The 15,258-nt window shown below is 47.8% G+C and overlaps 2 protein-coding genes across 2 annotated transcripts in view; both read right to left on the bottom strand.

Annotated features, from left to right (window-relative positions):
• Positions 1–2,777: 2,777 nt before the first annotated feature.
• LOC104352187 (cystatin-B) lies at positions 2,778–8,549 on the bottom strand. Its single transcript, XM_086478560.1, has 3 exons — positions 8,484–8,549; positions 4,347–4,448; positions 2,778–3,600 (listed from the first exon to the last, which is right to left on the bottom strand). The coding sequence occupies exons 1-3, from the start codon at positions 8,547–8,549 to the stop codon at positions 3,472–3,474; spliced, it is 297 nt and encodes a 98-aa protein (XP_086334686.1). The 3' UTR covers positions 2,778–3,471.
• A 4,203-nt stretch (positions 8,550–12,752) lies between these two features.
• Positions 12,753–15,258, bottom strand: part of CASR (calcium sensing receptor) — a 39,077-nt gene continuing 36,571 nt past the window's right edge. The window contains exon 6 of the mRNA XM_009949442.2: positions 12,753–14,203. Within this exon, the coding sequence (XP_009947744.1) occupies positions 12,753–14,203 (1,451 nt within the window). The remainder of the gene's footprint in view (positions 14,204–15,258) is intronic.

Raw genomic sequence — 15,258 nt, 5'->3', positions numbered from 1 at the left:
TTTGTTAATCTGCTGCATGTCTTGTCTAGGTCTGCTGCCTGCCTAAAGCTCAAGCAGGCTCTGAAATACTATTCAAGGCTGTTTCTGCTACCTGAGGTACTATAGCTGTAAGGTAGAGCACACCCATTTCAGCTCCTCTTTCCAAAACACTTGTCAGGCATCCTTTGAAGACAGAACTTGGGCCTCCTGAGTATACTTCAGGCATAACGGGCTACGTACTTCAGCATGTGGCTTCTTGGGTTTGTTTTAAGTGCATTAAATACAAGCTATTGGCCACTCCTTAGAGAATGTGTGAGATATAAATAATTTCTGGCAGGGGGGCATTGAGAAGCCAAACTGTGTACCCCTCTGTACGTGCAGCTTCACTGTATGGGAGCGGGGGGGGGGGGGGGGGGCAGGACTGAGCTCCTTGAAGGAGCAGGAGGACAGGTCTCCTGCCACAGCTGAGACAGCTGAATCCCAGCATTCAGCCCCTGGAGCAGAAAGTGGCCATCTTGACTGGGGGAGTGTGTTTTACTGGAGACCTGTGGAGCTCATTCCCTTTGGTAGTTTTTTTTGGGGGGTTGCATTAGCCACCTGCAATGAGAGCAGTCTTCAGCTGAGCTCTGAGGTGACAAAGGTAGAGGGCAAGGCTAAGGCACAATAAAAATATCTTCCTGTTTAGCAGCTGCTCAGGTAAGGGCCTTTGCATTACTTGCCAGGGAGCTGGGGCTCATGTGCAAGACATTAAATGCTTAAATGGGTTTCAGGCCCTGCCTTGCTTGTGTTCATGGCTCTAGCGAAGGATGGGTATGTAATGGTCACAGGCCTATAGTGCCTACAAAAAATGTGGCAGCTGTCCCTTTCTCTGCATGCCAATATCCTGGCTCAGATGGTTTAATTCCTGGAAGTGTGAAGACAGCCTGTAGCCTCCTGTGACACGGAGTAGTCTGTCCCTTGTGCATCTAATATAGTTTCCACAAGAGCTCAATCCTGCAGTCTGATTAGTTACAAATCTTTAAGATGCAGCAAGTCTGCAAGTCTGGCACTCTCGCCACTAAATAACGTCCTCTCACAGAGTAGCATTTGGAGAAAAACGCTCAGCTTTTTGAACATGAAAACACTTCACAGTGGGGAGTTACCAGCACCAAAAAAAGACCCTGTGTCTCCAAAACTCACTTTATTTTAGCAAAATAAGAAGTGCCATAATAAGCCAGACTCAACTCTCTCCCTTTATTCCATATTGGAGGGGGTTGTAGGGACTCTTTGGGCTAATATGAGCAAAAGCATGTAAGACACACACACACACATACACACACACACCCCGCCAATAATCAGGAGGCAGAACATGCTTCTAAGCAATGCTTGTTACTGAGAACATGCCTGCATGTAATGTGCATGTAGGTTCACCATGCCTTTTCCTCTCAAAGCTGCTTGTTGGTTCTTCTGTCTGTGGCCAAGGACATGCAGCAGCGTCATCTAGAAGCAGGCTCTTTCATCTCAGTTCAGAGGCCATATGCAGTCAGGCTTTTGCCAGTCTCTGTCAACGGAGCCTCCACAACCTCTCTGGGCAACCTGGTCCCGTTTGACCATCCATGTTCAGGCACCCAAATAGAAAGAAGAAAAAAAAAAAGGCGGGGGGGGGATTTCCTGTATTTGCATGGAATTTATGTATGTCAGTTTGTGGCTATTGCCTCTTGCTCTGTCACAGCACTGAGCACTCCTGAGAAGGGCCTGGCTTTTCACTGCCTCCCTCTCCACCAGGTGTGCTCAGTCCCATCATCCAGGTCATTAATGAAGATGTTCCACAGTTTTGGTTCCGATATCGATTGACCCTGAGGGTACACCACTAGGGACTGACCTAGCTGGACAATGTGCTGCTGAACTTTTTTAGCACAGCAGTTCAGCTAGTTTGCAGCCCACTTACCTAGTGCATACTTAATCAGTTTGAGGACATTAGGGAAGACAGTATCAAAAGCCTTACTAAACTCAAGGTAAGTAACGTCCATCTCTCCTCGACCAAGACATTTATCTCATCATAGCATGCTATTGGGTTGATTAAGCATGATTTCCCCTTTGTAACTCCATGCTGACTACTTCCAATCACCTTCTTGTCCTTAATGTGTTTGGAAACAGCTTCCAGGATTATTTCTCCATCACCTTTCCAGGGAGTGAGGTGAGGCTGATGAGCATATAGTGCTACAGATTCTTTTTGCCCTTCCTGAATATGAATGACATTTTCCTTCTTCCAGTCCTTGGGAACCTCCCCCGATGCCCATGACCTTTCAAAGGATATTGAATGTGGCCTTGCAATGACATTGGCCAGCTCCCTAAGCCACTCACGTGGCACGGCCTTGTCTAAGTCCAGTTTCAGTGTTCTAACCCAATCCAGCTCTGCTGAAGGAAGTCTTCCATTCTCCAGGCTTTCCCACTCATCGTAAGGACCTCAAATTCCTGAAGGCAAGTCCTACCAGTAAAGGCCGAGACAAAGGCAGCACTGAGTGCCTCGGCCTCTTCTGTGTCTGCTGTCAGCAGGTCCCCTGCTCCACTGAGCACAGAGGGGCCACATTTTCCTTAGTGTTCCTTTTGCTGCTGATATATCTGCAGAATCATTTCTTGTTATCTTTCATGTCTCTCACCAGATTAAGTATTTCTAATTAAAACATGGAATAAACACAGGGGTATCTGGAATATGAAAAACACTCATTGAAAAAAAAAAAAACACTGAGCAAGATAATAACCACTATTGAAAACCAGTAAAGAGAACAGTGAAACACCAGTCAAATATGCCATTTGGATTTACAGGAAATATTTATTGTTACTAATGTAGAAATAATTGTCCAGCTTAAACTCCTTTCCAGGACTTTTCCTTAGGACTGAGAAAATAAGCAAGTTGTTGTGGTTTTTTTTTTAAAAAAAACTCGTACACCCTCTACTGGACATTATATCCTACTGCTGCAAGGGTAAACATGATTACCAATGTTTAATCCTCCTCTTTTTCTTGCTTTCAAAATCGCTTCAACTCAAGTCCCTCTTCAGCTCTTTGCCAGTAAAATACATAGTACAATTTAAATCTATGGATATACTCAACAGTTGCAAAGCAGCACAGAAAAGGTTCTGCTCTTCCTCTTGCTCCTTGCTGTAAATACGTGAGCGCCACTCCCCTTTCAATTTCCACATCGAGGAATTCCACAAACAAGACTTAGCTGCAGCATTCCACTTAAGTTGCACTGAAGTCAGAGCTGCTACTTGAGTTTGCATTAGTGTAGGTGAAAGGAGAGCAGTGACTCCAGTGACTCTACAATTTAGTGACTCTACAGTTTAGATACTGCACAGTAAGGGACTGGCATAAAAGAAATTTATTTTTTGCAGCATTAAGTTTAAAGAAAAGAAACTTTCTTTTCTCCTTTGTTGGCATAGGAATCAACATTTTGCAGCCTACAGAAAATGCACATAAGAAACCATTAGGAAAATGCACAAGATATAAGCTTGCTAGAAAAAAGCCAGTTCATCATGCTTAGCCTTGCTGCTCTGGTAACTGTGGAGACTCAGCGGCTTACTCTCGTGAGGAAGGCTTCTGAACACCCGCAGGTGCATGAACTCATCATTGCCAACATGGACCTGCAAAGCATGAAAAACAGTGAGTTCCATGGAGTAACAGCAGCCTTCAGCAGGAGGGATGGTGTAGACTGGTGTGTTTTGAGAATGGAGAAGCAGCGAGGTGCTAAGAAAAACCATCACCTCAGAAGGTGTGGTCTTGTTTTTAAAACAGACTGGGAGTCGTGACTTCGTGGAAATGCCACCTAATCCTTCTATGCTTATTAATCCTCCCTGTGCCTGAGACAGGGAATATACAGGTAGGGAAGTGGAGCTGCGTAGCAGTGATGAATATATTAAATACATGCAAAATGCTCTAATCTTATCTGGCACAGCAAGCACTTGAACACTTTAGTTACAGTTGCTTTTGTGTGTGTGTGTGTGTGTGGCATCATTACAGGCAGACTCAGAGAGGTTTGATAATTCACTGTATGTTTACACATCCGGACTTCACTTAATGCGATGTTAGTGCTTTATGTCACAGATGTGTAATTATCCCCGAAACCAAGTTTCACAAAATAACTGAAAATTATGAGAATACTACGAAAATAGAGAAGTACTATCTCGTCTCCATTTAACACAGGCAGGGAGATGGGCTGGGAGGTGGGCAGGTGGGTTATTTTTTTTTTTAATGTACATTTTTTTTTTCTTATTGAGGCCAAATCATAAGCATCCCTCTGTAGGTAAGCAAGAAAAAACTCACCAGTCCAAATATTATACATGTTAATTAAAAAAAAAAAGAAACAATCCCATTGTCCAGTGTCCTCTACCTTGATGAAGTAGTTTGTTCCAGCAACCACCTGAGTTTTAAACTCCACTGCAGTGAAGACATCAAACGTTTTCCCTTCTTTTTCTTCTAGCTGAGGTTTCACCTTAAGGAAACAGTGGGTTATTTAAGACTGATGCAAGATTCCAGTATTTAGGACTTAAAGGCCCACACTATCTGCATGCCTCACTACCCTCCAAGTCACGGCTGCTGAATTCCCAGAGTGTTCCTGCTTTTCCAAGTTATTAAAAGATTACAATTAATAAAGTTTTGTGTTAAATCCAGACAGGCAGCAAAGCCAAGACAGTGGTGTGATGCAGTCGCCACAAACTTAGGCCAAATCTGAGACCTCCAACAAGAGAACTGTGTGGGTATGCTAAAAGACTTTTTCTGACAAATTATTTCCTCTATCAATGTCTCGGCCTCCCTTTCTGTCCTGTGTATCTAACAACAAATGTAAAGTGGTTCAGTATCTACATGCGCAAGCCTGGAAGTCTTTTTAAAAAGGAGTTTTTAATATACATCATTCTTACAAGAAAAAGGGCCGTCTTCAGTATTAGCTCCCTTTTCAAATTCAGAACAAGTTATTACACATCCAGCACCACAGAACAGACTGACATCCAAAAATCAAGCTTTGAAAGCAAACTACCCAAGCCTAAGGTTTTACAGCACTTATTTGACAGTTCTTCCAGCATGTCTGCTGGAACCTGTAATGGTTTCAAACTGCAAATATTTTCAAAAAAAAAAAAGTGAACCATAAAGCCTTCTGAGTTACCATCCCAGTTGCCAGCACGTAAAACCAGTGCTGAAGAAGCAACTTGCCCAACACCCCGGAGGGAAGCATGCTCCTGCAACAGGGTATGTTCTCCCACCTCTCCAGCACTGAGAAGGCACAGGACCAAACTGGTGCCTTTCCAAGACACCTGATCAGTGACCATCTCATCTCTGGGCACTGTAACCATACTTTACATCTTCCCTCAGAGTTCACACCTCTACGCTTCTTTCAGGCTACATCAAAAGTACGAGGATGTTTGGATGCATTTGTACGTATCTATTTTACCATATGGAAAGCAAAGCGCACCCTACAACTTTGCATTCTAAGATGCAAGGAAGGGCACAGCTTCAGAAAGGGCAGTGATTCAGTCCTCCCTCCTCCCCTGAGTCAGAGGCTGGAGCAAGTGATTTCAATTTCCATCACTAGAGCTACTATTACGAATTTTAACAAGCAGGCAAGAGGATGGACACAAGTATTCCACTGACCCTATCCTGTCCCGTGCTCCTTTAGCAATCCTAGGCACTGTGCAAGGTTGGTTCCTTAGGTCTCAAAATCACCCCTGCTCAGCACACTTTGTATTTCCAACAGAAAGCTGAACACTGGGCTCCATGACTGCAGACAGCTCAGAGTCACAGGCGGCTGCAAGCTTGCCAGGGAGTTACCGCGGCAGTGACTCACCACAGCATGTGACAAATGGGCATCCTGATTCAGCATGGGGAGGGAGAGCCCAGAGAGAAATACTCTTTGAAAGACCTGGTATCGGCCCACCCTGCTAGTTCATGACCTCAGTCTGGATCTGGGAGTCCTGGTGGTCAGTGCACTAAACACAAGCCAGCACTGTGCTGTGGTGGTAACAAAGGTAACAGCGTACTGGGCTGCATCAGCACGAGCCGAGCCAGAAGAGAGCAGCAAGCGATTACTGCCCTTTACTTGGCAGTTGTTAGAGCACATTTGGAGTACCAGGTCCAGTTTTGGGCCCCTAATACAAGACAGACGTCAATAAACTGCAGTGAGCTCAGTGGAGGGCCACCATGAGGTCAGATGGCTGGAGCACTCATGCTGTGAGGAGTGGAAGAAAATGAGCTTGCTCAGTCTGGAGAAGAGAAGGCTTTGAGGAAAGCTTTCCAGTACCTACAAGAAGTCAGGCTCTTTAGTGAGGGGTGATGGCAGGAGACACAACGGTCATGCACTGAAACTCGAAGTTCAGACTGGATACAAGGAAAAACTTTTCCCCTGAGGACACCCCTGCAGTACAGCAGGTTGCCCAGAGAAGCTGTGCAGTTTCCATCCCCAGAGGTTTTCAAGACCTGACTGGACAAAGCCCCAAGCAGCCTGGGGCTGCTGACCCTGTGCCCAGGCAGGAGGTACGGTCCCTTTCCACCCAAACAATCTGTGTGATTCAATCACAGGGCTGAAAATTATCATGCCCTGAAGGCTCTTCTCTGTTCTGCATGGCCTGTTTGCTTACTCCCAGAGCAGTTACTAAAAAGCAGGTGGTTCAAAATCACCCCAGCTAACCTCTGCCACAGCTGCCAAATAGGCCCAGGTGGAAATCCTTGACATGGAGAGGCAGTTCCTACGCGACTCCTAAGCCAGACACCATTGGAAGGAAGCTGTCCTGCTCTGGGCAAGCAGCAGTACTTGCCAGGGCCACGAAACTGAACAATGTTCGGCCATCGACACAATTCTTATGAAACAATACGATGGAGGCAAGAACTGGAAAAGCAGGAACAGGAAATATATTTATGGCAAGCAAACTGGCAGGCTCTAACAAATCTCCATAAAGATTTGATTTCAAGCAAATAAAACAGTTTTGAGAAGTCTACCTTGATTTAACAAAACTGATGTTTCCTTCGCAATCTGGATGAGGATATGACTGCACGGGCAAAGTTCAGTTTGCAGGTTTCCCACTTGTATTTCATTAAATAAAGTAATTTAAACTGGCAGTGAAAACAAGCTGGACAAACTTTGAAATATTTATGTGATTTAAGTGAAAATTACAGCTTTTTCGTTAATTCTCTTCACTTCTGAATCCAACTGGGTTTCGTTTTTATATTCTTCATCTTATTTTTGGATTACCAAACCACTGCAGTGTGCCACAAAATAGAAAGTCCGGAATTCAAATTTGGTTTTCAGTCCATGTTCAATGGTAACTGCATATCTGCATTTATCTTTTAACAGGACATGTAGACCTTTTCAGGTCAAAACAATAATTGTCACTCTCTCAGCAATTCTCATTACTGCAAACTCAGGCTGGTGCTTAGGAGATGCACATCTCTCTCTTTTTTAAAAACATAGACTCATCAGATTCTACAAGCTAAACATTAATTTCAATGACTGCTGTGCCTTTGGGTGCCCAGTACATGTTTAGCAACTGCTGCAGCCTGGGGAACAAATCCAGACAATGACAAAGAGCCTAAGAAGCTGGAGCTCATCCATCATCTTTCTTCACTGGCTTCACACATCCTAGCTGATAAACCTGAAAAGCAGAAAGAACTTGAGTTCCCATGACTGAAACGGAAGACTCCCTGCTCTGAAGAAAGAACTTGGTTGTACACTGGCGTTTTTAGAGCAAAAGCATATGCTCCATTAACATGGGCAGTAATTTAAGTTAATGTAAGTAGTATCAGGATTTGGAGCTGGCAGTGGTTGGAGCTGAATTCTGCGTTGGGGAATAGCAGAAGCAGCAGAGTTTTCTGGCTTATTCTCCCCACGCGAAAAAAAAAAAAAAGAAAGAAAATAAAAAAGGTGGCTACAAGGTTTAGATTTTGTAAGAACCTCCTGAGCTCCTTCCTCAGGAAAATGGACCTTTTAGAGCTGGGACGGACGCGGGTTGCCCGGCGGCTCTGCACTGCCGCTGGCAGGCGGCACATCACCTGCACAGCCCGGAACGGGGCTGAAAGCACCCCAGCTCTCCCTGGGCACTCAACGCTGCCTATGGTTCCTCTCTGAATCCCTCAAAATGTCCTCTTAAAATGCTGAACCTGCTCTGCCTGAAGCCAATAAAACCACGCAAGGCCAAGCCACGTACAAGGAAGGCTCCAGAGAGCCAGCGGCTGCTCAGCACATTTCCACGGTTTCGTCCGTCTTCCTGCTTTTAGGGGGGGGGGCGGAGGGGGGAGGAAAGGCGTCTCGCCAAACACACCCGGCCCCCCCCGCCACCCCCCGCACGGACAGTCCAGCACAGAGAGCCGGCAGCTCGCAGCCCCAGCCAGCAGGCTCCAACCGCCAACAGGCCCGGCGGGAGAAGCACCGGGGACACCCGCCGCCCCGCCCCTGGCACGGCCACCGCCCGCCGCCAGGCCTTTCCTGGGCCCGGGGGTCCCTCCCGGGGCTCGCACCGGCGCAGCGGGTCCCCCCCCTCACCTCGTCCACGATCTGCTGCGTCTCGTCGGTGGCGGGCCGGGCCGCCGAGGTGCCCCCGCACAACATGGTGGCAGCCGCTCCGTTCCGCTCCGCTCCCCGCCGCGGCGCTCCGGTCCTCCCCTTCAGGCGGCGCGGGGCGGGACCGGGACCGGGGCCGGGCCTGGGCCCTGCGCGGGGGCTTGAACGTGCGTTTGGGTGCTCGTAGCCGTGAGGCGGCGGGCGGGAGCGCCCGGGCCCCGGGAGCGCCCGCGGGGGCAGCGACCGCCCCAGGGATGCGGCTGGGCCGGGTAAAATGTAGTGCGGCACGGTGGGACCGCCTGTCCCCCGGCTCGGCAGAAGGCTTCCCGTCCCGTAAGCCGTGAGCCGATCAAAAAGTAAAAATTTCTAAAAGCGAGAGTTGCAATAAAAGCTGCCTGCAGAGTGATCCGCAGAAGTGATCTGCAGCCGGTCCTCGGCGGATGGCACCTCTGTGACAGTCCTGCGTGAGGACAGGCCTGTCCTGAACCGCAGCGTTTTTCTGTTCCAGTGGGTCATGTTTTTCCAGCAGCCGTCACCTACATGACACGTTCTCTTTTAGCAGCGTGGAAAGTTCCAGCTCTGGGACTCACTCGCCCACCGTGTTCATCGTTCCCTCTCCCAGGCTGGTGTTGCCGTTCCTTAGCCAGCAAGCCCAAGGTTGTGGTGGATTTCCCAGCCTTTGAGAAAGCCCCCGGTGAGACTTCAGGCTGAATATTCAGGTCTTTAGCTAAATTTCCCCCCAATTTAAACACCCAGATTCCTTGGAAAAGCAACAATGAAAACCTACCTTCCTCCCCCCGCTTCCCAGCATCCCTTGGTAAATTTGGTAAACATAGCGCTAAATCTAACAGCAGCAGGTATTGCTTACTGAACGGACCTCCTGCACTGGTAAGGAGGATGGGGTGAGAAGCATGAAACAGAATGGGGAGGAAGGATTTCTTTCCCCTGGTGTCATCTCTCTCCTCTGTGGCAAGCAAATAAGTGCTCTGCTGGGGCTTCAGACAGGCAGAGCTCTGCTGGGTTTGTGAGCAGAGTGGGGACAAAGGATCGGGCTCTTCACTGGGATGGTTCCCTACCCATCAACCAAGTTTGCCAATGGACATCCCACCACAGAGCTGATAAACTCTGTTGTTGCTTTGCTACTGGATGATTCAGGAAACACCACACTGGCACATGCTTTCCAGTAATGTAGGGTGGGATGGGGCAGGCATTCACATGGGCAACTTCTGGTGGGACGTTCTAGTGGAGATTCTCAGGCTTGAGCTTTCAACAGAAAGACAGTACCCAACTTGTCTTCATCAGTATTGTCTCATGTGACACACAGACAGGCTTTTGGACAGGTGCCTGAGCAAACCTCCTCTTCTCCTGGACTTGGCATGATGAGAACGTATAGCCTCCTCCATGCATGGGTAAACGCATTTGGTTGCAAACCACCTTCACAAAGGGGGTCCTTTGCATCTAGCGTGTGCGTCACTACGACAGGCTGCAGCAGCAGCTCTCACACAGCCTGTGGAGCTTGAGGCTTAGAGCACCAGGTACGCGTGCAGTGAGGGTGGATGGGGGTTCCCCAGCAAATTGAGCACGGTTGGTCTGTTGCTATAAAATTATAGCAGCTGTCAGAGCCCCACTGTGCGCCAGGGTACAAACTCCTTTTAAGTAGATATAAAGAATGAAAACCACCCAAAGAGTGAAAACCACCCAAATGTCAACATTATCTACTGTGTGCATAGCCAGTGAACATTGTTCTCCAAACAAGGCGGCTGATGGTGACTTTCTGTTTCTCACATTGCGTGTGTTCATGCACAGTCTTTGATCTGTATCTTGTGTCGTTTTTGTTTCATTCATTGAGCTCTACTATGCTTCCAATGCTGTCAGCTTTGCTTCAGGGGCTACTGTACTGGACTTGGCCTGTAGGAATCATTCACTCGCACTAAAACTCCTTGGCTACTTAAATTTTTGGTAGTATGGGCCATAACCGAAGTACTTTTTTTAGCCCTTTCTGCCATCTAGTGTTCATCTGAGTTCGTGCATTTAGACTCGGGAGACCACGAGTCTCCCTACCCTAAACTAAGCCTAGAGGCTGCAGTCAGCAGCCTGGGGAAGGGGCCTGGTTTTTCAGAAGCAGTAAGCAACTCTCACTGGGTCCAGGGGTAGAATGTGGTTTCCAAAATTGTGTCCACAAGGACTTGTGTTTTTTAAACTCTCTTTTTTTTTTTTTTTCTTTTAACCAGCTGTGCCATAGCTTTAATCAAATACTGTCATTTGCAGGCCTTACAGTTAAAGTTGAATTGGTTCTTACATAGTGTAATCAAAATTTGAGCCCATTCCAAAGGCAATGAATGTAACAGATCAACAAAAGGTTTAAAATAACTTGTCTGAATAGCATGCTCCTTGGGGTTCTGGACTTCCACTCCGCTCTCCTAAGCCAAAAACTCCGCTTCCTTGTCAGCAACAAGTGGAGGTGGCAAAACAAAGTTTTTATGAAGTAATATTAATATCACCTGTAAGTTTTATTTGCCTTCCCTGGCAAAAGAACAACCAAACAAAAAAGGTAACAAGAGAATTGTGGTGTTTTCCCCAATGCATTCACACAGTCCTTCCATCTCTGCTCACACTAAGCTGCAGGTCTGCCTACTTTTCCATAGTGGTCTAGACTACCTTCATGTTTGATGAGGGAGGGTACTGACATCTTCAGGCCAGGTGCTTGTTCTTGCATATGGGATCTGGGAAGAGAGAAATAAATTCTGCAACATAACCCCACCACCTCCAGCCATGCTATCGAGGGGTGCTTCTTCTCTCATCAGGCTGAAACAAATATCTCTTCTAATGACTCTCTTACTTCAACTTTTCCAGCATGGCTGGAGAAGAACCAGGCATGCCTTGCAAAACCAGGAGCACTTATGTCTGCGTTTGGGGGACCGGGACAAGTGTCAAGAGTAATGAAGTTCTGCTATGCTCTCTGCTGAAGTCCTGACTGTTTTTCTTTGGGTACAGTCCACCCTTCTTGTGCTGGGTGCTCTCTCTTCAAAATGGGCCAGGAGGGAAATAACATAGTAGGCGGCCTATAGGAGTCAAAACATATCCAATGTATCCATTTGTCATTGTCCGTGTCTCAGAGCCCAGGCCTGTATGTCTTCCTCATCCAGTCACGTACCAGCAGACACACTTCAGAAACTCACCCGCTCCTGCAATCACATTACCACATCTGGGAGCTATTTCTCCATCCCTAACTCCTCCATTTCACCTAGTTTTATTTGCTTTGTATCAGGCCCAACAGTATCGTCACAACTAGCACAACGCTCTGTGTAGGTGTGAGGCAGATAAATATGGCAAAGCACAACACTGACTAGGGTGTGAAAGAGTTAGCCATGTATGCCATGTGGAATATTACAGCAGCAACACTTTGTTACGCATACAACTACTAGCAACATAATCAATCATGGATACATCTCATTGTGCTCTCGCAACGTTCTCCAGGGAAGGATTTACAAGCTGTTCTCCCCCTCCACCAAAGCAGGCAGGCTGGAGGTCAAGCTACGTCAGCTGGAGGAAACCAGTAGCAACCTGGTAGCTTGGTCTAGTGCAATGGAGTCTATGAAGAGGATTGTCCAATATTTCCTGCTGGGCAGAAAGGAGAGATTGGGACATTACTAAATATAAATAGCAGGGCGCTCTGTCACATTAAATACTTTACATGTTCACACCCTTGGCTGTACACAGCATGCAGGATGTTGGGGGCATTTTTATTTTCCCCACGACCATGCTTCCCCCAAGTGAAACCGTGTACCTTACTTTTGTAGAGCTGAGAGTCCTGATGCACATGGATACAGATCACATATACTGATAAAGAGGGAATATTATACATAGTGGGAAAGAGGAATATTATACATAAATGTAAAAGCAGAGTATAGTGGAATTGCCTAGTGCCTCCCATTGTCAGCTGAGTTGCAGTCTGGCAGGAAAAGCTTACGGAGGCAAGGCAGCATGCAGACTTCTGCTTAAGCCCCACCAGAGGCGATCTTCTCTTGTCCTTCTGAGATGTCCTGGTTTCAATAAAGCAAATGCAAATTCAGTCCAAGGCTCCCCAGATGCAGTCCTTCCTCTGGAGGCATGTGTGTTACCCTGCCAGTGCTAGCAGTAAGGTGTGGTGGGGCTGTGTCACAGGACTGTGTCTGTTGTCTTTCCCGTTTAGAAGTAAGAGGTCAGCAAGTTCCTCTTGGGGGCTGGTGTGCTTTTCACAATCTTCTTTTGTTAGGAATGTACTGTGTTCTCTGTGACAGAGCCACCTCCAGTGCCTATAAAATTTCGGGAGTTAGCCGATGGCAGGGAAGGCTCCGCCTCAGGGCTTGGTACCTCTTCTTTGGTGTCTCCCACCACTGATTCCTGTGAGCTGGTCTCCGGACTGGAAGCTGCCTGGAAGCCGGGCTCAGCACTGAGGGGCTCGCTGTTTTGCAGGGGAAGCAAGGCTCGGTGCCGCATCAGGCTGTCGTCGCTGTTCTGGGCCTCCAGGGAGTTCCTGTGCTTCGCATTCCTGTTGGCCATGGCGTTCTTCTGTGGCTCCTCGAAGCTCAGCGACAGGGTGACTGTGCCGCTCCCAAAGCTGACTTTTTGCTTGCACCCACGCTGCTGCTGGCGCTGCCGCTCGGCAGAGGCTGGTAGAGGAAAAGGGTCCTCATGGTTGCTCTTGCTGCTGATGGAGGAGGAAGGGGTGGAGCCGGTGGAGCCCCCCAGGCTGTTGGAGCGCTTGCGTGACACATTGCTCCGTCGCAGTGTGGCCCTGGCGGCCACCTTGAAAGCGTGAGCAGCTGTGCTGCAGCGCACCTCCTCGATTGTGTTGCGGGAGGGTTTGAAGAGGATGATGTAGACTTTGTTGAAGAAGATGCAGGCCAGGAGCCCAAAGCTGGCAGCCAGTATCGCGATCACCTCCACGGCAGAGACGAACTTGCCGTATGTGCTGGCATAAGCAGGGATGAAGGAGATCCACACGATGAAGAATATCAGCATGCTGAAGGTGATGAACTTGGCCTCGTTAAAATTCTCAGGCAGCTTTCGAGATTTGAAGGCGAAGAAGAAGCAAATGGCCGCCAGGAGGCAGGTGTAGCCAATGAGGAAGCCAAGGGCCATCAGGGAGCCTTCATGACAGGTGATGAAGATAATCTCATCTTCCAGTTCATGGTTTCGGTAGCTGGATGGAGGGGCCGTGTAAAGCCAAATCACACAGATGACAATCTGCACGAACGTACACAAGAAGACCAGGAGGAACTGGAGGTTGAGGCCCCACCACTTTCGGTGGAGGCTTGTGGGGATCTTTGCCTCGAAGACAAGCAAGACACGGTTAGTTTTCACCAGGATGCAGGAGATGCAGAGGACAAAGCTGATGCCGAAAGCTGGCTGCCGCAGACGGCAAGTCCAGTTCTGGGGCTCGCCAATGAAGAACAATGAGCTGGAGAAGCAGCAGAGCAAGGAGAAAAGGAGGAGGTAGGACAGCTCCCGGTTTGTGGCCTTGACGATGGGCGTGTTGCGAAACTTGGTGAAGACTCCCAGGACAAAAGAAGTCAAGAAAATTCCCAGCACAGCAAAGAGAGTCAGAGCAATCCCAAAGGGCTCGGTCCAGGACAGAAACTCTATCTGCTTGGGGATGCAGGACGTGTGGTTCTCATTGGACCAGTAATCCTCAGGGCACTTGTCACAGGCACTTGCATCTGAAAAAGAAGTAACAGGGAGAGAGAAGGTTTGTCAGAATGAGAGGCTGAAATGTGGGATGACATATATGGCAGCTACACCTTAAATATATGGGGTGTCCCTACAGGTGTTTGCAGGTTGCCAGAATCATATGTTGGTGTCTCAGAGTATTTTACACTGAAACAACCAGCCTCCCACAGGCTATATAGCAAAATACAAAGCATGCTTTGTTCCAGCTTAAAAAAACTCCTGCCCCTGCGCTTGTGTTTTTGGAATCCATTTTGTGGTAAAACTTTGAAAACTTTGATTACTATCAGCTGTTACACGGGCTCTGTCCCTCTCTCTTTCTTCTTCCTTCATTTTTATCATCTACTTCTGTCTGTCTTCATACCTCTCAGGCTTTTATCATCATTTGAAACATCCTCCTGTCTCTATTACAGAGAAAATTAAAAACGTGCTTGCCTCCTTAAGTGCCTATTTCATATCCACAGAGGCAAGTCTTAGAAGTGTTTAAATTGCTCTTCCCTGAAGGCAAGCAATGCCCTTGACTCCCAGCACACTCTCATTTCATGTTGGAACATCAGGGGAAGATGTGTCTTAACGATATTACTCTCCCCACACCCAGCAAAGTATCCCACTGATACTTGCAAAGGGAAAATTGATGCCTCTGTCTCCTCTGCATGAAACTAGTTGTGCCTACTGGGATGGCAATGTATGTCTCCAATGTCTGCCGTGATCAAAAGGCAAGGACCTTCTGCTCTTCTTCTTTGACCCAAATGGGTCTTGTGCTCCAGCGGGGAGGGTCATGACTCACTTGATGGCAGTAGAAAGGGGTTGAAAGCAGTGAGTTGGAAGTCACAACCTACCTCAGCCTTCAGGATCCCAGCGGGATAGCAATGGGCTGCAGTAAGTTCTGGGAACAAACATTCAGAAAACCCCTTTAGCAGCAATCTCCCTCTGAGTTTTACACCTAAGCACAGACAGAGACTCAGAGCATAGCTTCCAGAGCAGAGCTTGATGCTAATGAGAAAGCCAGGAATGCCCAGCTAACAAGGGCAGAGGATTTCAAGCTCTC

The sequence above is a fragment of the Leptosomus discolor genome, chromosome 1 (genome assembly GCF_034619465.1).
Source record: "Leptosomus discolor isolate bLepDis1 chromosome 1, bLepDis1.hap2, whole genome shotgun sequence".
NCBI classification, from domain to species: Eukaryota; Metazoa; Chordata; class Aves; order Leptosomiformes; family Leptosomidae; genus Leptosomus; species Leptosomus discolor.
Note: the sequence above shows the minus strand (reverse complement) of the source record. Positions and strands in the feature narration are given on the sequence as shown.